Source organism: Magnolia sinica, chromosome 7, assembly GCF_029962835.1.
Source record: "Magnolia sinica isolate HGM2019 chromosome 7, MsV1, whole genome shotgun sequence".
NCBI lineage: Eukaryota > Viridiplantae > Streptophyta > Magnoliopsida > Magnoliales > Magnoliaceae > Magnolia > Magnolia sinica.
In genome coordinates this window covers 62886880-62909733 of record NC_080579.1, presented here as the reverse complement: position 1 = coordinate 62909733, position 22854 = coordinate 62886880, and the positions used below count along the sequence as shown (strand labels likewise).

The 22854-nt window shown below is 39.4% G+C and overlaps 1 protein-coding gene across 1 annotated transcript in view; it reads left to right on the top strand.

The window, feature by feature from the left end:
• The window catches only part of LOC131250647 (uncharacterized), a 59297-nt gene that overhangs the window by 2980 nt on the left and 33463 nt on the right, over positions 1–22854 (top strand). The window contains exon 2 of the mRNA XM_058250931.1: positions 18612–21632. Coding sequence (XP_058106914.1) covers positions 18617–21632 — 3016 coding nt within the window. The 5' untranslated portion in view covers positions 18612–18616. The remainder of the gene's footprint in view (positions 1–18611; positions 21633–22854) is intronic.

Genomic DNA, 22854 nt, shown 5'->3' with positions numbered 1-22854 from the left:
TGGAACTTGAGAGTAGGCGACACACCTAAAGATCTTAAGGTATGCCACGCTCGGCTTGTATTCACTCCATGCTTCCTACGGTGTCTTGAATTTGACACTCTTGGTCGGACACCTATTGAGAAGATAGGTAGTACATGTAACTGCCTTTGCCCAAAAATTCTTTGGCAGACTTTTCTCCTTTGGCATGGTCGTTGTCATGTCGAGAATGGTACGGTGTCTTCTCCTGCAGTGTGTTGTTGCTTGATTCCTTGATCCCTGCAATACTTTCAAAAGTCATTTGAGGTGTACTCTCCACCTCAGTCAGATCTAAGGGTTTTGATTTTAAGACCACTTTCTTTTTCAACAAGGGCCTTAAAAAATTTTTAAATAGTAAAAGTATCAGACTTCTCTTTAATTATATACACCCACAATTTTCTACTGAAATTGCCAATGAAGGTAATAAAGTATTTATTACCTATAAGAGAGATTGGCTCCAATGGTCCACAGATATCAGTGTGAACCAACTGCAACAGTTCTCTTGCTCTTCGGGATACTCCACTCGGAAAGGAGTTCATTTGTTGCTTCCCAAGTGTGCACGCCTCACACACTTGTTCTGGAGCTTTAATGGTAGGCAAGCCATACACCATGCTTGATGACGACAGAAGTTTTAGGCCATTGAAATTTAGATGGCCAAAGCGAAGATGTCATATCCAAGAATCATTATTTACTTTTTCATAAAAACACTTCTTGAGCATTGTGTTTATATGGAGCGGAAACATACGATTCTTCACCATCTTGACTTTTGCAATTAAACGTCCATGCATATCTCTTATGAAAAGAGAAGAATTCTCCATGTGTATGACATACTCTTTTTCGAGGAGTTGTCCAAGACTCAGTATATTACTTTTCATGTTGGGCATGTAGTACACATTGGAGATGTAGTTTGGAACACCATTCTTCTGAAAGATTTTGATTTTCCCTTTATCTTTCACCGACGTCTTTGACGAGTCACCGAATGTCACATCACCATGAACTCCTTCTGTGAGTTCCTCAAATAGGCTTTTGTTCCCGCACATGTGATTGCTTACACCTATGTCGAGATACTATACATTTGGTCGATCACAGCCTTTCTCTTGTGTAAGGAGCACTGTGGAGTCTTCCTGGTCATGACTCAATGTTTCAGCATAGTTGGATCGTTCATCGTGATCCACTAGCTTGCTCTAACAATCCAAGGCATAACGGTCGAATTTGTTGCAATTTTGGCATTGAATATTTCTCATATTTTTGCGACTGCGTACGAATTGGCCTCTACCATTCCCTCTTCTACGAAAATTGGTAAATTTCTATTGATTTTGTGGATGGTTCAGATGATATCCACATGCCCTTCCTCTTGCATTAGTGCTGGTGCCGCAACCTCCACGATTTGTATGACCACTATTTTGGTCATTTAGAGTCAACTTAGACTCTAGAGCATGTTCCAACGTCGATGCATTATTTTTCTGCATCCGTTGCTCATGCACTTGTAATGATCCCATCAACTCTTCGACAAACAGGTTTTTTAAGTCTTTCGATTCTTTAAGGGCCACAACCACATGCTCGAATTTGGACGTGAGAGATCAGAGTATTTTTTCTACTACCCGAATATCTTCAAACTTTTCGCCATATCTTTTTAAATTGTCAACTATAACAAGTAATTTTGAAAAATAGTCTTAAATGGACTCACCTTCCTTCATATGTGCAGCTTCAAACTCGGCTCTAAGGGTTTGGAGTTGAACCCTCCTGACATGATCAACACCCTTGAATATGGTGATGATACTCTCACATGCTTGCTTGCATGTCGTAGCTTCGGCGGTTCGTTCAAAGGTGGAATCATCCAACCCTTGATATATATAAAATAAAGCCTTCTTATTCTTTTTTCCTTTGATCCTTGAGAGCGGTCTTTTGTTCGGCAGAATAGGAGGCTTCTTACTCCATTGTGAGTTCTACATACCCATCACTGACGATCTCCCATAGATTTTGAGATCCGAACAAAGCCTTCATCTGGATGAACCAGTTTTCATAGTTATCCTTAGATAACTTTGGAATCTGCGACTGGATCGAGGACGCCATCACTTCTTCACACCATGGATCAACAACAACGCCTTTTTCTTAACGTAGTAGTGGCAACACCTTGATCACACGATCTACACCTTCGAACTATACCTGGTCCCGCGGGATCGTCTAGCTCTGATACCAGTTTGAAGGCACTGGCTTATTAGCTTTGCTTAGACAGGAAGACAAGATTTTCTCAAATGCTGTTGTTGTACCATGCACAACAGGAAGGATGTTGCTAGCTTCAGCCAGTCATAGAGAGAGAAGCTGCTGGAATTTGATTTTTTATTTCATTGCTATAATCGGATACTGGGAAGCCAATTTATAGGCATTTAGAGTCATTGTAAATTACCAAAAAAAAATCCAATCTAGATGCATCTAGCATTCATTAGGTGCATGTAACAGAACTTGGGAATTCAAAAGCTTGAAACGGTGGAGTTGGAAGATACTTTTAGAAACGTATCAACGGTCCAGATTTCAGGGATTTGTTGGAGGGTCTAGATGATAGGGTAACATTTGTTTGGGTTTGACATTTCCAACAGAGACACCCACCATTTAAAACCTTTTTTTAGACTGTAGGTGGGTTATGTGGGACTCACATTGTTTTCTATATACCTTCCAATCCATTTAGAAGATATGATCCAACAGAATGAGTGGACAACCCAAAAATCCAGCAATTCCAAATTCAGATGGGTTGCAACATGTGATTTAAAAGTTTTTAGACATGATTTTACCTGTTGTGGTCCACTTATATTTTAGATCAGCCTAATTTTTTGGCAACAAAGGTAGTGTGAGGGATCCAAATGATGGATGGATGCGCCCATCATGATGAGCTGAACATATTCAATAGGTTAAGATTACTCTAAAGCGTGAATCTAGCTATATACCTGTAGAAGTCGGGAGCGTAATTAGGTGAGACCAGGCCTCACCCAAGGGAAGCGGATTGCGTAGTAACTCATTACGCTTAGCGTACTGAGTAAACTTTGTGAGGTCCAGCATGATTACTGTATTTTATCTGCTCCATCCATCCATTTTACCAGATAATTTTAGTGCTTGAGGCAAAAAATGAAGCATATCCAATATTCAAATGGACCTCACCACAAGAAACAGTTGAAATGAATGTTTACTGTTGAAAATTTCTGGGGGGTCATAGAAGTTTTGGATCAAGCTTATTTTTGTGTTTTCCCTTCATCCATGTTTGTATGATCTTATGGATAGGTTGGATGACAAATAAAGATCATTGTGGGGCCTAGAAAGGTTTCAACGGTGGAAATCATTATCCCCACTGTATCTAATGGTATGATCCAATTGATCTTTGGATATGCTCCAATTTTCAGCTCAACCCCTTAAATTAGATGGCAAAATGAATGGACGTCGAGGATAGACCACACATTCAGGGTGGGCCCAACTGAGTTTACTTAGTACAATAAGAGTGTACTGAGTAACTCATACCAAGTGAACTCAGTACGTAATCCGATTTCTCACCTAAGACGATGCGGCCCTTAACACGGGGCCCACCTTGATGTATCTATTATGTATCCAGGCCGTTCATGACATGGAAAAATTAGTGATTGACCTTTAATGGGCCACAAAAGTTTTGGATTTGTTGATTGCTGAGTTTGTTTTTTAATTATGCGAGCATACCAAAGGTTCGATACAAGCTAATCAACATTAACCCCAAGCGCTAAAATAAGCAAATACATCCAATATGAACATATATGATCAGATTCTGAGAAGATAAGTCACTTACTCAGCCACTTGTAAAAGTTTATAATGATCAGGCGATAATAAGAGGATGGGGTTCTTCTTCTGAAGATGGTTATTTTGTGCCTTCTATAAGAAAGGACTTTCTGAATATCAGTGCAAATCAAACAAAAGGAAAAAAAAAACTCACAATTGGTCACCAGGAGTGACTGGAAGAATGCAGCTCTTGAAAGAATTACTTGATATCTAATAAATAACAAATTTAGTATAGGAGTGTAGACTTGGATTACAACTAAAGATTATGGTTAAGAATTATCGTTACTCCTATGATATGCTGAGATAAAAAGATAAATTGATAGATATGATTGATTGTTGTTGGTTGGTTGTGTTTTTTAAATGAGTAGATACTCATATCAAGACACCTACCTAGTTAAATTATAAATATCAATGAATTTCGTTCCGATAAATTTCTTTCCAAGCTTAAATTCCAGTCCATCTTAAGCAAATTGGATAGAATTTGCATCGATTGTAATTACATTGCATCGGCTTTTTGCTCTTTTAAAAAAACAATGTAATTCTCGAGCGATTTCCTTGGTAATTGCCGAAAATGAGTAAGATCAGGCATGAAAATCTATGTCCTTGTAAAAGAACTAAGTATGAAAATTTTCTTCTATTTCTTGTCAATTTTGTATCAAGTTCAGTAGTAAATTGGAATACCATGTAAAAGCTACTCCAGTAAGTGAATTGTTAAATAATTGTAATCTGTAATACCCATTATTAGTTAATTCTCGATATTATATGGTAAATCTACCTAATTATTCTATGGTCAATTGACCTACATTACTTGTAAACAACATAAAGTCAGGTTGATAGTTCCTCGACAATGAATATTGCTGGTCGATCCAATCAGGATATGGCTTATGATAAACCGGAGTTGTAGTTCGGCCAAGAATTTGACTTACTATTTCCTGTATCATTTGAACAATTTGGTTACGCTCTCATTACTGTTGTGGAGCAACTGATGATACTTCAATGCCATCCTGTGTCCCCTAGGCATCCCTTGATTCCTGACTTCATGAACCACATTCCTATTTTCACATTCAAGACGTCTGAAATCTACCGATGGCAGTGAATTTCATATATCAAGTACATGAACACATTCAAGACATCTAAAATCTACTAGTGGCGATGAATTTCACACATCCTCCATTGGAGTAGGGACAGGAACAATTGGCATGTTCCATTGTACTGGAAATGTCTGTGGCATCGACTGAATTGGTGGCACGGGTGCATGATTTCCCATAAAACTTGCATCGGCCTGTTGCGTAGGTGCAACAAATGTTGTATCAGTAAACGAAGCCACCAGTCGATTTATGCTCTCAGTGTGGCCAACCATCTATGTATTGAAAGCCTTAGCCTAAACTCGTGAATGCTCTGCTTGAACTCGCGATAGTTCTACAATGTACCGAATCTCCCTTTGCACATCAACCATCCCGGCTGATATAATCTCCACAAGCTCAATGAGGGATGTCAATAGTCTGTCTGGATTTGGAGGAATAGGCACCAAAATAGGTGGTGGATCTCTTTGATCAGGCACTTGTTGGACTTGGATGTCCTCCTCGTGAGTAGGAGTCTCATTAGCCACACCAGCAGTTGTTGAGGTATTACAACCATCCATTTGGCTTATGATCCCAAATGATTATTGCACCGGCAAATGTACTGCAGTTGACCAGATATTATGGCAACCAAGTAGTTTTTAGTCCCACTCAGCGTGCCAAAAAATGTTGGTCCCTTAATTTGTTTTTAATTATACAAGCGTGCCAAAATTGATACAGTGGCTCGATCCAAACTAATTAATGTTGACCCCAAGTGCCAAGATAAGCAGATACACCCACTATGAACGTATATGACCAGATTCTAAGAAGATCAGTCACTTACTCACCACTTGTAGAAGTTTATAACGATCAGGCGATAATCAGGGGGTGGGGTTCTTCCTCCAAAGATGGGCTACTTTGTGCCTTCCACAAGAAAAGACTTTCAGAATATCAGTGCAAATCAAATAAGAGGAAAAAAAACGCACAATCGGTACCACCAGGAGCGACTGCAAGAATGCATCTCTTGAAATAACTGTTTAATATCATATAAAGAACAAATCCAGCATATGAGCATAGACTTGGATTACAACTAAATATTATGGCTAAGAATTACTGTTATTTCCAAGATAAGATGAGATAAAAGATAAATTGATAGATTGATAGATTTAATTGATTGTTGTTGGTTGGTTGTTATTAATAGATGAATCTTTACTCTGTTAAACTCTTTTGCTATATATAGATTTCTGTTGTTGCTTATTCCTCCATATCCTTGAAAGAACTGTTTAATATCATATAAAGAACAAATCCAGCATATGAGCATAAACTTGGATTATAACTAAATATTATAGCTAAGAATTACTGCTACTCTCAGGATAAGCTGAGATAAAAGATAAATTGATAGATTGATAGATTTAATTGATTGTTGTTAGTTGTTTATTTTTTATAGATGATCTCTGCTCTATTAAATTCCTTTGTTATATATAGATTTCTGTTGTAGCTTACTCCTCCATATCTTTGAAAGAACTGTTTAATATCATATAAAGAACAAATTCAGCATATGAGCATAAACTTGGATTATAACTAAATATTATGACTAAGAATTACTACTACTTCTAGGATAAGCTAAGATAAAAGATAAATTAATAGATTTAATTGATTGTTGTCGGTTGGTTGTTTTTTATAAATGAATCTCTACTCTGTTAAATTCCTTTGCTCTATATAGATTTTTGTTGTAGCTTATTCCTCCATATCCTTCTTCCATTTATTGTAACAGTTACAAAATTCAAAAGGCATCTCCGTAAATTTTTCTCTTGTCACGTTTCCCTCAATTGTTCATCTTCCAAATGCCTCTTGGCCACTTGTTTCATTTATATCCGCCAGGGTTTTGTTTTTACTATCGTTGGTTGCCCTTCATATCTTAAACCGCTTTAGTGTACTTGTTTACATTGGCTATAACATTTTATCGACCATCTCCTGATATATATAAAAGTAAACTTACATCAATTATAAACTTGTAAAAAACGCTCTAAATCTTTCAAGATCTTTTTTATCCCCTTCTTATCTTGTCATTCTCCCATTGGCTTTTTCAAAATTGCCAAATTAGGGTACAATAAGATAAGCTGATATTTGCCTTTTCTCTTCATTCAAACTTATGTTGCATCCAAGGTCCGCCAGTTTCCAACTACGAAGGGGCAAGAGCTTTGAGTGACCACTGTGATGTATGAGTTATCATTTGAGGATATAAGCCCAAAACTGAAGCAGATTCAAGAGACAAGTGGGCCACACAATAGGGATTAAACTCTTACCATTGAAAACTTCTTGGGTTTGGATCGAGCTGATATTTGTATTTTCTCTTCTCGGTATGAGTAACTTTATGAATAGGAAATAAACATCAGAATAGGTCATAGGAAAGTTTTAACGGTGAGAATCATTATCACCGCTGCTTCCTGTGGTGTTGGTCCACTTGAGCCTTGGATCTGCCTAACTTTTAGATCCATTCCATAAATGCCACGGAAAAATGGATGGATGGAGTGGATAAAACCCATATATAGAGGTGGCCACTCAAAGCTCCTGCCCATTCCCAGCTGGAGAGGGGATGGGGTAGGACGCAATCCGCGATCCAGCGGAATGGATGAACTATAAACACCAGGGAGCATTAAAGTGCGTCATAAGAAGTTTTTAATGGTAGGGCGTTCAATCACCATTATTTCCTAGATAATGCCCACCTGATATTTGGATTTTCTTTATTTTGAAATCATGATCTAAAATAAACTTGAAAACAGATGGACAGCATTGATACAGAATAGATATATCAAGGTGGGCTCAATGATAAGGCCCACCGTCTTGGGTGAGGCGATCCGCTCTCCTAGAAGTCTTGCTTTGTTGGTATTTTACATCAAGGTTGGCTCCATGATAAGGGCCCCACCGTCTTGGGTGAGACGGGGTCCCACATAATCCTCTCCCCTTGAAGTCTTGCTTTGTTGCTATTTTGTTGGTATTGGACAGCAAAGGCTAACAAACAGGGCAAGAGAAACGAGAGGCGTATCCAAAACTCAAAAATGTGGATTGGTATATGTCTGCCGTTGAAACTTCCGTAGGGTCTACTGTCATGTTTATATGATATACAAAGCATTCAGATTACTATTGGGATGAACTGAAAATACAAAAATATTAGCCTGATCCAAAACTTCTGTGGCCCATGAATGTTTCAACAGTTGATGTTCAATCCTCAGGCTCACTTGAGTTTTGGATCTGCTTCATTTTTGGGCTCATGACCTAACATGAGTTGGAAAAACAGATCAATCATGTGAATTTCTCACAAACAACAAGGCGGACCCTCCTAGCTTATGAGCTCAAGACCTTCCTGCTGCAGGGTGTCGTAGGCAATACCTATTATAACTTGCATCTTTGAACAGGTACCAATATGAAAATTGTGTGAAATCTGAGCTTTCCATCAAGCAGGAGAACCTATCTATGTGCATGTGTGTAGACACACGCGTGCACACACATATATAGAGCAATGGTCTCCTGCTAACGGTACATAGGAGACCTTTTGCATACCAAATCTCGGACCTATCCTTCCAAGTTAGAGCCAAGTAGGCTAGAGGTGGTCGTCACCATGACGTGTTAGTGAAATTCACTGTTGACTATTCAGCCCGTGATAGTAATTATGCCACAGGGCTAAAAAATATAGCAGATTTGTGCTTCAGTTTGACACAACAAGGGAAACATTGGAAGAAGATGATGCTTACGATTGAATTTTATACAGGGCCGACCATAATGTTTATATGAATCCACTCTAACCATTAGCTGCCTCATGGAAATTATTTCTTGGATACCAAAAATTAGGCCCACACCTGATTTATGTGGATCCCATCAAATGAAAAAGTGTGGATGGTGGGCATCTGCTGCACTGTTTCCTCTCATGTGGCCCCATCAAAATTATGAATTTGGCTGATTTTGGAGCCATACTGCTAAAGTATCCTCACAACCTGACTGCTAGTTGGTGCTCGTAGCTCAACAATGATGCATGTGTTTAATCCAAGCTGTCCATCCCTTTTACAAGATCAATGCAAAAATGAGCCAAATCTAAATCTCAGGTGGACCATGTCACATGAAAGAATGCAGGAACGCCCATCATTAAAAATTTCTTGAGGGCACAAAAGTTTTGGATCAAGCTGATATTTGTGATTTCCCTTCATCCAATTATGTATGACCTAATCACTAGGTTGGATGGCCAATAAACATTATAGTGAACCTTAGGAAAATTTTAAAGGTGGGCGTCCAATCATCACTGTTTTCTTGTGGTGTGATCTACCTGAGATTTGGATCTAGCTCATTATTTGGCTACTGCCATAAAATGAGCTGGGAAATGGACAGACAGCTTGGATTAAACACATATATCATTGTTGGGCCATGATCATGGACGACTAGCAAGGTTTCTATTGACGGTCAGCATGCAAAGTGGGTTAGCGTCCCAACGAACATGGATCGGCTAAAGGTGGGGACACCTTGATGTGTATTGGAAATCCACTCCAACCATAAGGCCTGTGACAATAATTCAGTTGTGGGGATAAAAGAATCAGTTATATCATAATTTTGGTGAACCACATGAGCGAAAATAGTGCAGAGAATGCCAACCATCCAAACAGTTTCACTATAGTACACAAGAATCATATAAGGGCATAATATTTATTCCATATTCATGAATGAATTTTCACAAAAAAAAAGCCTGTAAAAATTTAACAGTGGGTTGAATGTGGATGAATTTTCACATATAATTTTTTTTTTTTTTTTTAAAGCCTGTAAAAATTTAACGGGAGGTTTACCTCTTTTCAACTATTTCCTTTGGTGTGACCACTTGGATCATAAATCTGCTCGCTTTATGAGACATACAGCTAAATTGCCTTCATGGACTTAATGATCCGAGTGAATTTCACGAATGCATCCCGATGGGGCCTACCGCTAGCCCACCCATTCTATATAAGTTGCCCTTCCATTGCTCTATATATATATATATATATATATATATATATATATATATATATATATATATATATATATGGGGTCATGCTCACCTGCACACCTACGCACGTGCACACCTTTGCACATGGGCGTCTGATCCGAACGATCCATGTGATGCAGAATCCCATAAAACCCCAAGGGGCAAATTTTCACCCTGATCTAAGATTCTTGTGGGCCATAGCAAAGAGAAATGCAAATCAAGGGAGGAAACTGTTTTCATTTTTCTTGACCAACCAAATTTTAGAATAAAGTAAACATTGGGCCAGTGAAGTTTCATGAGGTGCTGCTTCACATGGGCCATTCAGATTTTGGATTCACATCATGTATGATGCGTTCTTAGAAAAGTTGGCATTAGCTCTATAAGGTCGAACTCATTGGAGCTTCCGGCCATGAGGTCGATCTGTGTGGGCCCCACTGTGATGTGTGTCTAACATCTACCCCATTAGTCGGATGCACCATTGCATGGTGGGCCATGGGATTAAAAATCAAGTCAATTCATTACTTGGGTGGGTCACACCACATACAACAGTTGAGAGGGGTTACCTTCCCATTAAAACATTCATAATCACCGAGATGTGGTTCACAAATCAGTTCACAAATCCAGACCATCCATTGTGTGTCCCACTCGGATGAGGGGTCAGACCAAATTTCAGCCACATTTAAACTCAGGTGAGCCCCACCATGTGCTTTTATATGTTTTAGGGATGTCTTCACGTAATTTTAGATGGTATGGCCGACCTAAGTTCCGTATAGGATTGATATTTGGGATATCCCATAACCTAAAGGAGACACATCACTGTGGGGCCCACATAGCTCAACCGTATAGTGTGTGTGTGTGTGTGTGTGTGTGTGTGTGTGTAGGGAAATGGTACTATATGGTCGACCTCATGGGAAGTTCCCATGAGGTCGAGCTGTGTGGGCCCCACCATGATGTGTGTCGACATCTGATGCATCATTTCATGGTGGGCCACGGTCTTAAAATCCAAGTTCATCCATGACTTAGGTGGGCCACACTATATACAACAGTTGATAGGAGTTACCCTCCGATTAAAACATTCATAATCATTCATTAGGCTCACTTAGATGTGGTTCACAAATCCAGCCCATCCATTGTGTGTGTCCCACTTGGATGAGGGGTCAAACCAAGTTTCAGTTGCATCCAAAACTCAGGTGGGCCCCGTTAAGTACTTTTATATGTTTTAGGCATGCCTTCACATGATTTTAGATAGTATGGCCTACCTGAGTTCGTATATAGATGATTTTTGGAAAATCATCTACCTAAAGGGTGAAATTACGGTAGAACCGTTATTACTGAAGTATGGAAGTATGTCCAAATGTCTTAGAGGGGAATGAATAGGACTTTTCTAAAATTCTTTTCCTATAAGAACAATCAATGCCTAACTCTAATCAGGATCAGTAAGGCAAAGTAACTCTATAACATTCAGGCTAATAGATAGTCCAAAACACATAGGCTTACACAAAATTTACATGTAAAGAACAAGCCTATGGGGATAGTGTATGTAATAGTGTGTGGGATATGATTCCTATCAATATTTGTACATAAAAAGTAAATCATGAATCAATGTGAACATATGATAAACATAAACATAATTAGGTAAATGTACTCAAAACGATCCTAAACACAATCATGTATAGTAGTTCGACTACTTGCCTACTCCACTCCCGACGGACGCACTCTCTCCTAAAGTATACCGGATTTTACTATCCAATGGTTTTAAATCAGGTTAACCATAAACCTTCACAACTTACACAAGGTTAACTAAGGGACCTACACAAGGTTGCCTTAAGTGCCTACATAAGGCGATGAGTCCTACACAAGGACACAAAGTAGAAGCCTACACAAAGCAATCTATGCCTACAAAAGGCAACATGTCCTTCACACGGACAACACATCTTATACAAGGACAACACGTATTCTACCATCGAAGGCCTATAACGAGGTCTTGACAAGTTTGTCACACAAACTCTGAATCTCAATCCTACATAAGGAAAGGACTTCAGACTCAATGGACTCTTAATACTTACAGATAAGTGAGTGAGCCCCTTTCTCGCACAATTTGAAGATCTTCAATGTTGACGAAGAGTTTTCAACTCCCTTGAACGGTAACTGCTTCTGATGCTTTGATCAATGCTCCGAGGTTGTGAGGTTTAGGGTTTTGTTGTTCTTCTCTATTTAGATGAAATGATTTAAACATATAGAGAAGATTCCCATGAGCTATGCATTCAAGAGTTCCAATATAATGATTTACCTATGAGTGCATTTGGAAACTCATTGAATGCTAGAGTTCATAATTCAATCCAAGCAATGAAGATGTGAGTAAATGCTTATATCAAGGATTAAATGATGAGCTCTAATAGGAAAGAGGGAATGAGGAAGAGGGTCTTAATTCTTGAAGCAACTCTCTCAAACTCTCTTAAACTCTAGCTCATTTTTACAAGAAGCAAGGCTAGTGTATTTATAAAGTTGAAATCCCAACGGTCAAAAAACGGGCAGAAATCTGATATTGTTGATGTCATCGAAGGGTACTCGATTCCATCGAAATTTGAATTTCGATGTCATCGAACCATCTTCGATTACATTGACTTCTTACACCAGATATTTAATTGGGTGTAAAACAAATTCTATCCTATCTCATCGAGCATCTGTCGATGTCATCGACATGCACCTCGATGCCATCAGGATTCCTTTTTGAATAATACACAAAGGTTGCTGGATAGTTTTGTCCCATGTTCGATGCCATCGAACAGACCTTCTATCCATCGAGATTTTAAATTTCAATGACATCTATCGGTCTTCGATGAGCTTGAAAAAATAGATTTTCCTTAAAAGCTTGTTAGACAAACTGGAGTTAGTTTTAATGCAATCGATTAACCTTCGATGCCATTGATAACTTACTTTCGATGTCGTCGAGAAGGGTTCGATTACATCGAGGAGTACCTAGAGTATTCTTGCATTTTGGAAGAAGTAAACTCAAGGGCGATGCAATCAAAATGCCTTCGATATCATTGAAACATAGGTTTCGATGTCATCAAACAGCATTCGATGCAATTGATAATTCCAGCATTTTTTTCATTTTGTTGCTGGATAGTATGGACGTGTATTCAATCGTTCGATGGCATTGAATATGTCCTTGATTGTAGCTCGATGCAATCGACAGGGACATATGATTTTCTTGTTTTGTTTCTTTCTTCTAACAATACTCAAGGTACAATGAACTCAAACTTACCAAAAAATGTTTCAAAGTAGTTTTTAGGGTAAGTTAGGTTTTTATGGGGTCATGTACCTATCAGGGTTGTTTGGGCGAATGGTCTTCACCGTAGGTTTGCTCCCTATAGGTGAGGGTTCGATTCCCCTCCTTGGCTTTACCCAATACACATGGTTGTAGGTGATTGCGTGTATCCGCAGGGATTAGTCTCACTTCAAAAAGAGGTGGGGACATCCTGTGTCTTCAAATATATATATATATATATATATATATATATATATATATATATATATATATATATATATATATATATATATATATATATATATACACATATATATATATACACACACACACACCTATCCGGGTTTGTTGTGGGTTGATGAGGCTTTAGTTTACCTGGTAAGCATGATTGTATGCCTTCATCTTTGAAGAGTCTTGGACTTGATGTCTTCATCTTAAGGCTCACTTAGCTGACAGACTCAATACTAACATATATTGACAATCAAGAGCACTTTCAAAGGGGACTCATCAAATGCACGGTGTTGATGTTAGACACACATCACGGTGGGGCCTACACAGCTCGACCTCTGGTCCCTTGCCAATCAGGCAATAACTTGTTTTTCTGCTCACCAAAAAGTGGTTGACTCTTGGATTAGATTGGCCCCACTATTATGTTTTCTACCATCTATTCTGACGATTAGATTTGTCAACTCATATTAAGACTAGGGCCTAAAAAATCAGTCAAATTTATGATTCAAGTGGGTCACATCAAAGGAAACAATTGGAGAGAGACATCCACCGTTGATTTTTTTACAAGGCCCATCATGATGATTATGTGAGATCCATCCAAACCATTAGATTGCATACAAAAGTTTCAACTTAGGTCTAAAAAATAGATCCATTCATGATTTAGGTGGGCCATACCAATGGAAATAGTTTGAAGGGTGGGCATGGCCTAGTACAAAGTTTCTAATCATGTGGTCCACCTAAATAGCTAGTTTTTCAGCCCTATACTTAAATTTGTTTAAATCACTTGGTGATCAAAGTGGATTTTTAAAATACATAACGGTGGGGCTCAACCGAGTTAGGCAACCCATTATGTAAATGCCCTCTAGGTAACTAATGTGGCATGCATGTTTATGTTGCCCTATTGAAAAGCTTTAAATTGCGGTTTTTGTGCTGCTATGCGTTAAGTGCGAAAGCTTGCTGGAGCCAAGGAACGTAGGTTATGCCCTATAGGGGGTGATTAGGACCAATAAAAAAATTTATACCTATTAAAAATAACAATTGCCTAACTTAAACCAATTATCAATTAAACTAAGTGAGACCATGTAACTGTAAGGCTTCCAAATCAATAAATGGTTCAATCATATAGACTACAAATGATTTGCAAATAAGCAACTAATCTATATCTAGATAGTGTTTATGTGTGTGCAGGATGCGCTACCTATCAACACTAGACATCTAATCATGCATACATAATTAAATATTTAAACATATAAGCATAATTAAATAAATGTGCAAATGACAACCCTAAACACAATCATATATAATGGTTCGGCTACTTACCTACTCCACTCCCGATGGACGCACTCAACACATGAGTATACCGGATTTCAGTATCAGAGGTTTTAAATCAGGTTCACCTCAAACTTTTACATCCCTACACAAGGACTCTAAGTTTATGCCCTAAACAAGAGCAAGGGTCCTACATAAGCACCTAATGATTTATGCCCTACACAAGAGAAATGGTCCTACTCCCGAACCCGAAAATTTAGGCTTTACTCCCAAGCCAAGGTCCTACACAAGAACCTGACACGTATTCTCCCGCCGAAGGCCTACGAAAGAACCACTTGTTGGTTTTTCCTTAAGCTACCCAACAACCTTGGTCCTACTCAAGAACCACGTATTTAGCCCCTACCAAAGAGCCAAGGTCCTACGAAAGAACCTAGATGAATTTGAACACAAACTCTTACACTCCAACCTCCACTAAGAAGGAACACAACAATGGACTCTAAAATTGACAACTCACTTGTCTGATTGAGTCCCATTTGTTGCGCCTCTTAGGTTGCTTGATCTTCGCTCTCCTATGCTCGAATCAACTCCTAGATGCTCCTCCGATCATGTTGTCATTGCTTCCCTAGGCTTCAACTTCACGATCACCACCTTGCAGTAGATGCTCCTCTGAGATGCCCAAGCTGATAGGAATGGGTTGAATTTCCTACAACTAATGATTAGTTATTTATCCTAAGGGATTCAACTAGATGGGTCTCCTAGAAGATTTGGATAATAATATACCAAGATGCTTAAGTCCAATGTCTAAGAAATGGAAGAGTTCAAGCATATCTCCAATGGTGAGGTTGAAATCCTCATTAGAGTTGAAATCTCAAGGCAAATTGCTTGAAACTCATAGGAATAGAGGTATAGGATGAAGGATTTGCATATGGAATCACCTTATATTTGGTTACTCCAAAAACCCATCAAAAGCCCAAGAATCGAATACCCTATTTAAACAGTTCGAGCTCCAACAGTAAGAAAATATAAATATAAATATAAATATAAATATAAATATAAATAAATAAAAAGGGGCAAATAATGGCTCTGTCAATGCTATCAAAGGTCCTTCGATGTTATCTAAGGGTTCTCCGATGCTATTGAAAATTCCAGACAAAAATGATGTTTTTTTGCTAGACAGTTCTGGACCAACTTCGATGTCATCGACCCAATCTTCGATGTCATCGAACATCATATTTCGATGTCATCGAAGTGGTTTCAATGCCATCGAGAGAATCAAGGGAAAAATCCAAAAACTTGGCTAGACCATTTTAGATCTCAAATCGATGCCATCAAGGGGACTTCGATGCCATCGACAATTCTAGCAAAAAATCCAGTTTGGTTACTGGACATTCCTGACTCTTGATCGATGCCATCGGATAGGTCTTTGATGTCATCGAAGATGGTTCAATGGCAACTCAATGCCATCGAACAAGGCCTGAAATCTGTTGTTTTGGGCTAACTTCGACACAACAGATTCGCACCTCTTTTAGCCTTGTTTATCATGTTTTTCTTAGTCTCCTAAGGCTAAGGGATGATCAAATTAGGTATTCTTATTAGGTCAAGATCATCTAGAAGTATATGAGTTGTTTTGGGTCAAGGGTTATGGTCACCAAGGCAGCTCATTTATCTATCGTTGCTTCCTTAATCCTTTAACTTCACTTGCGTCTTCAGTCTTCACTTTCCAAAGGCTCAACCGACTACATGACACAACGACTTAAGTGATTGATAAACTGGGTGCACAAATAAGTGCACTAACAAAGCTTAATGGCCTCACCATGATGTATGTCTTTTTTCCTCACTGTTTGTCCATTTTTCTATATCATTTTAGGGCATGAGCCCAAAAATGGGGCAAATCCAAATATTACGAGGACCACACCATAGGAAAAGTGGTGATGCCCACCATTAAAAACTTTCAAGGGTCCACTATAATGTTTATTTGCCATCTAACTTGTTGCTAAGGTCACACAAACCTGGATGAAGGGAAAACACAAATATAAGATTGATCTAAAACTTTTGTGGCCCCCAAAAAGTTTCAAATGGTGGGCATTCAATCACCATTGTTCAATATTTGGATCTACCTTGTTTTTGAGATCGTGCCCTAACATGAGTTGGCAAAAGGGATGGACAATGTGGATAAGATGTGTACATCATGGTAGGCCTTAGGAGCTTTTTCAACACTGAACTAGTTGCAAGGTCTGCAATTGGTGAATGATGCATTTAGGTGACATTGTGGTTTAGCTCGGGTGGGCCCAACATCATGTATTTCAAACATCTAGTCCAATCATTATGAGAGTGATCCAATTTTTGGCATAGGGTTAAAAAACCAGCCAATCAAGTGGACCTCGCCATGATGTATATGTGTACTTTGGTGGGCGTTCCCTCTACCAATTTCTACCCTTTTTTACCGTCGGACCTTGAACCTTATATATATGGCATTCAATTCTTGAACATTTGAAGGAATTTTTAGTATAATAGAAGCTTGGGTGATTTCATTATCATATACCTTATTCCAAGCCTCTAAATCAATGCGTTATAAGACATCTTCCATAAGATTAACACTCTAATAAGGATTCTAACCTCCATCTTGAAGATGTGTTTGAATTCCATTATTTTCTAGATATTACACTCAACCTCTATAGGTATACCCTTGTCTAAATCCTTTAGAAGACCCATCCAGGTGAATCCCATTGGAATTATAATTTCTCATTAGTTATATGAGATTTTACCAACCTCCCATCACCTTGGTCACCTCAAATAAGCACTACATGCAAGATGGTTGAGGTTGGAGCTAAAGCATTAGCAACGCATCGACATCATGATTGGGGGAGTAAAGGGGAGTTGATTGAAGCACGGGAGAGCATCGATTAAGCAACCTAAGACGACGCTATAAAAGAGGTTCAATCTGACAAGTAAGTTGTCATTTGTAAGGGTCCATGTACACTCCTTCCTTGTATAGGATTGAGTGTAGAGCTTGAATTTTCAAACTCAACTCGATTCTTGTGTAAGACATTGGTTCTTGTGTAAGACTTAAATCTAAGACCTTATGTAGGCCACCAGACACGGGTGTATACATATTAGTCTCAGGGGGAGCCTCCGATGGGAGTAAACGTAAGTCATTAGATTAGAACCAAGATTTGTAGTAAGCCTATAAAAAACCACATAAGTTTTCGAGGGAGTTGGTCTTTGTGTAGGATTGTAAAGGTTAGAGGTGAACCTAATTTAAAACCTCCGATAGTAAAATCTGGTACACTCATGGGTTGAGTGTATCCGTTAGAAGTGAAGTAGGGAAACCGAACAACTATGCATGCTTGCGTTTCGGATTGTCCTTGAGCACTTATTTAATTATGCTTATGTGATGAATGTTTAATTATATGTATGCATGATTAGATGAATGCTAGGAGTTTATTGGTGGCACATCCCCCACACCCACGTACGCTATCATGTGTATAGACTAGTTGCTTGATTACTACATCTGTTGTAGTATGTGATTGGGCACTTTTTTGGCTTGGAAGCTTTAGCATTAATTGTCTTGCTTAGTTTAATTTGCATATTAGATTACGTATGCAATTGTGTTTTTGGTCTTAATTACCCCCTCTAGGACATAGCCTTTATTCCATAGCTTCGCCAAGCTTCCACACACGTAACCCGTGGCCCACCACCACATGCAATTTCAGTTTTTTCTGTGTAAAACTTTGTGTTCTATGTGTGTTTGGTTTATTTGGTCTCTTATTGTTTAATTCTATCTCGACGTTGCTTCCTTGCGTCCCACAAACATTCCTTATGATACTGGTATGTTTCGGTATTCAATCAGTGCAATACATGCATCAATATGGATACTACAAATACTAGTTTGTATAAAGATGGTGTTTAAATAGTGACATATTTCTATTAATATAGTTATTAATTTTCTCCATTGTATTAAATTTTGCAGTAGGGATGAATTTCCTCACACCGTTGAAATCGGTCTTGGAATTCTTATGGGAACCTGTAGCACAGCGGATTGGCTATGTCAAAAACCTTGAAAGCAATTTTGAAAAGCTCAATGACGAAGCACGAGATTTGTACAATAGAAGGGACGATGTGAAACTAGAGATCCGTAGAAGTAAAACAGAGAAGATTCCCACGAATGAATGCAAAGGTTGGCTTGAAAAGGTTGAGAAGATTGAAAATAAGTTGAATGAAATAGCAGAAGAATACAAAGAGGATAAGAAATGTCTGATAGGGTGTTGCCCTGATGTGTACTCAAGCATGAAGCTTGGTGAACGTGTACAGAACATGATCAGCAATGTTATCGATCTAAAGAAGAAATCAAAGTTTGAAGGAGGAATAGTGGTGAATGCACCACTGGTGAAAGCTGGGATGATGCTAGCACCAACAATAGAAATAGAAACATCATCTGATCGCACTCTAAAAAACATAGTACGATGCATAGAAGATGTGAGAATAAAAAAGATTGGTATTTGGGGGATGGGCGGGGTTGGGAAAACGACGGTCATGCAAAATTTGAGATGCCACCCAACAGTGACAAGAATGTTTGAAATTGTAATTTGGGTAGCGGTCTCAAAAGACTGGAGCACAAGGAAAGTACAAAACCAAATTATGAGAAGGCTGAGAGAAAAGGTGAATGATTATGATCCGGACCATTTGGTTGCACAGAAGCTATCTCAAAGTTTGGAGACCAAGAAGTTCTTGCTGCTTCTAGATGATGTTTGGGATCCAGTAGATTTGGATTCTGTGGGAATGCCCTCTCCCTCCATAGTAGGCAAAGATTGCAAGGTTGTTCTGACAACTAGATACCGAAATGTTTGTCACAAGATGAGAACTGATGAGGAGGTTAAGGTGGAAGTTTTGTCACAGGAAGAATCATGGCAATTGTTTCGTAAAGAAGTTGGTGAGGTGGTCAATCATCCAAGCATCGCACCATTGGCGAAAGGCATTGTTCAGGAATGTGGTGGTCTGCCTCTCGCAATCACCACAGTGGGAGGAGCCTTGAGAGAGGAAGACAATGTTCACGTGTGGAGTAATACACTAACAGAACTGAGATCTCCAGCAACATCTTGGATAGAAGAAATGGAGGAAGAAGTGTTTAAGCGCTTAAAATTTAGTTATGACCGATTGAAGGATGGCAACATGAAGAAATGCTTTTTGTATATTGCATTGTATCCTGAAGATCACATGATTAAGGCGAAAGAATTGATTGAATATTGGAGGGCGGAAGGGTTCCTAGACGGTGCTCGAAACTTGGCCCAAGCACGTGACAAAGGACATTCTGTATTGAAAAAACTTATTGATTCATCTCTGTTGAGAGAGTATCCAAATGCAGAATTTATCTGTGTGCATGATGTACTTCGAGACATGTCACTGAGACTTACATCCACAAAGGGAGAAGAATGCAGATTCTTGGCAAGAGCTGGTGTTGGAATGGAGGAACCCCCAATTGAGGATGAATGGAAAGAAGCAAAGAGGATCTCGTTGATGAATAATCAATTGCTTGGTTTACCGGAGAAGCCAGAATGCTCCGTGCTCTCAGCATTGTTGTTACAGGGAAATGAGTCGTTGACAGCAATCCCAGAGTCATTCTTCAAGCATATGTATGCCTTGAAAGTTTTGGATCTCAGCGGTACCTGTATAAAGACCTTACCTCCATCTCTTGGAAACTTGGTCAATCTTAACGGGCTCCATCTAAACAACTGCAGAAATTTGTCTGACCTCCCATCCCAAGTAGGAGCACTCAAGAGACTTGAAGCGCTTCATCTTCGCAGCACTAACATTCAACACGAAGGCCTCCATCGCTGCCATACAAGAGGCATCAAATTCTTGCCTATTGAGATTGGGGAATTGACTTGCCTTAGGCGTTTGGAGGTGTCATTTTCTAGATACAAAGTTGGGAATGGCATTCCCGTCAAGGACTTGATGATGGCAATGACTACAGATGGGATATTCTCAAGGTCTTGGATCAAAGAGGATGATGGTAGCGTGTTGATGTTGGATGATATTGATATTGGCAAGCCGCAGATGATTCCTGCTGGTGTGTTATCGAAACTCTTCCTACTGGAAGAGCTGAGGATCGACGTGCATCCAGAAGATAAGCGGTGGAACTCAAGTGTAGCAGAAGCAGTGATGGCCGTGTGCAGCCTGAAAGAATTGACTACACTTGATTTCCACTTTCCAAGAGTGGAGTATCTCGAACATTTCATCCGAAGCAGCCAATCATGGAAAAGAGGATTAACGGAATTCCGGTTTTTGGTGGGCCATCATGTTGCGCAGGGCTACTTCTCATATGACACCAATGAAGATGAAAGATGGAACAGATGCTTGATATATGAAGGTGGTGGAAGTGTGTCCCAGGCAATTGTGGAGGTACTTAGTTATGCTGATGGGTTTCACATAGAGGGCAATAACAGCATTCGAGAGTTATCAGAATTCGGCATGGAAAACATGAACCAGCTAGCATTTTGCTTCATTAGAGAATGCAATGAAATGGTGTATGTCATAAATGGCACCGGCGTCCAAGAAAGTGCATTGCCAAGCTTAAAAAATCTCTTTATCTGGCATCTGCCTAAGTTGAGAAGCATTTGGGAGGGGCCAGTGCAGGTTGGCAGCCTCGCGAGTCTTACAGTTTTGCACTTGACAGGATGTCCCATGTTGCAGAAGGTTTTCTCGATGGACATGGTTCGACAGCTCTCCAACTTGGAAGACCTCTTCATCAGAGATTGTTCCTCAATAGAGGAAATATTAGACGACAAGGAAGCAGAGAGAGCAGTTGATTATGATGATCTACTGCCGAATCTGTGGACGTTAGATCTCCGAGACTTGCCTCAACTGACTAGAATCAGCAAACCAACTTCATTGTCTTGGCTATCATCACCGGCAATTGAGGTTGAAGACTGTCCAAATCTAAAGAGTCTTCCATTTGACAGACAGAATGCTGAACAACTGCACAAGATCTTGGGTGGGACGCACTAGAGTGGGAAGATGAGGACACCAAGCTACTTATGCAGCCTAAATTTGTCACCTTTAGGTACAAATGATTTTGGTAGTGAACAATGCCTGTTAGGCAGAGTAGATTGAGGTAACAAGTTCCGATCCAAGTCCCTTCAATATCTTATATTCCATTATCTTCCGTAGTTTTCATGTTCTTGAATTGTGCAGTCTAGGATTCCTTGACCTTGGCCTATCCATGTGGGACCTATATGACTGGATGACCCAAATGATCTGGACCGGCTACTATCCCCTACAAATGATAGGCAGCAATACCACCCGAGAATTCTAACAATTTTACTTTTCCAGATTAACCCGGCTTTTGGGAAGTCTCAGGTCAGGTTGCGGCATTGCTAATTATTATTTGATGAATCAGCCGACTCAACTGAGTCAGGGTTGACTCATCCAGACAACTCAATTGTATCAAACCGGATCAATCCGATGGAGTCAAGAGTCGAATTGTTCAAGTCTCTAAACCATCCTTCCTCCTTGCGTGTTTTGCTTTGGGTTGCTCACTTAAAAGTGGTTAATTTGACAGGTAGGATTCTCCGACCAATCTAATGTTTTTAGTAACACATCTACTCAGGGTTCGTGAGATGAGAGGTGCGGACAATTCGTCTTACTGAGGACCCTCAAGATTGATGAATGAAGGTTGAGCCTTGGTTAGATCGTTCTCTTTGTGATCTATTCCGTCCAAGCGGTCCAATTTCTTGGCTATGGCTTCAAATGGAGCGGTTAGGATCATCATCTTAGACACGGCCTGAATAAGTCCCGGGTAGCAGCTAGCATGGACATAGTGGTAGATTTGCAGCATCTTGTTACTATTTTAATATTAGGTTTGCCAAGGATTGTGAAATGTTGTTGTTTTCTTTGGATTATCAACTTGCCTCTTGGACTCTTTTATGTATTTAATTCCTAGTGAATAATGAGAAGATAAATGTTATTGTCTTTTGAACTTTTTCCCTTAAGCACAATGTCCCTCTCAAAAAGGACCCCTTCCAATTAGGAAGAATGTCCCACTTTGAGGGAGCGGATGAAAAAATAGAAAAAAGAAAACCAGTTATGCCAGATAGGAGTAGAGGTGGCAATGGGCGGGGCAGCATGACCTGCCCCTAAAGGCGTGTTTGGACAGGCAAATCCCATGGGATTGGATTGTATTACGGTGGATTGCACCCTTTTCAAGAAATTAATGA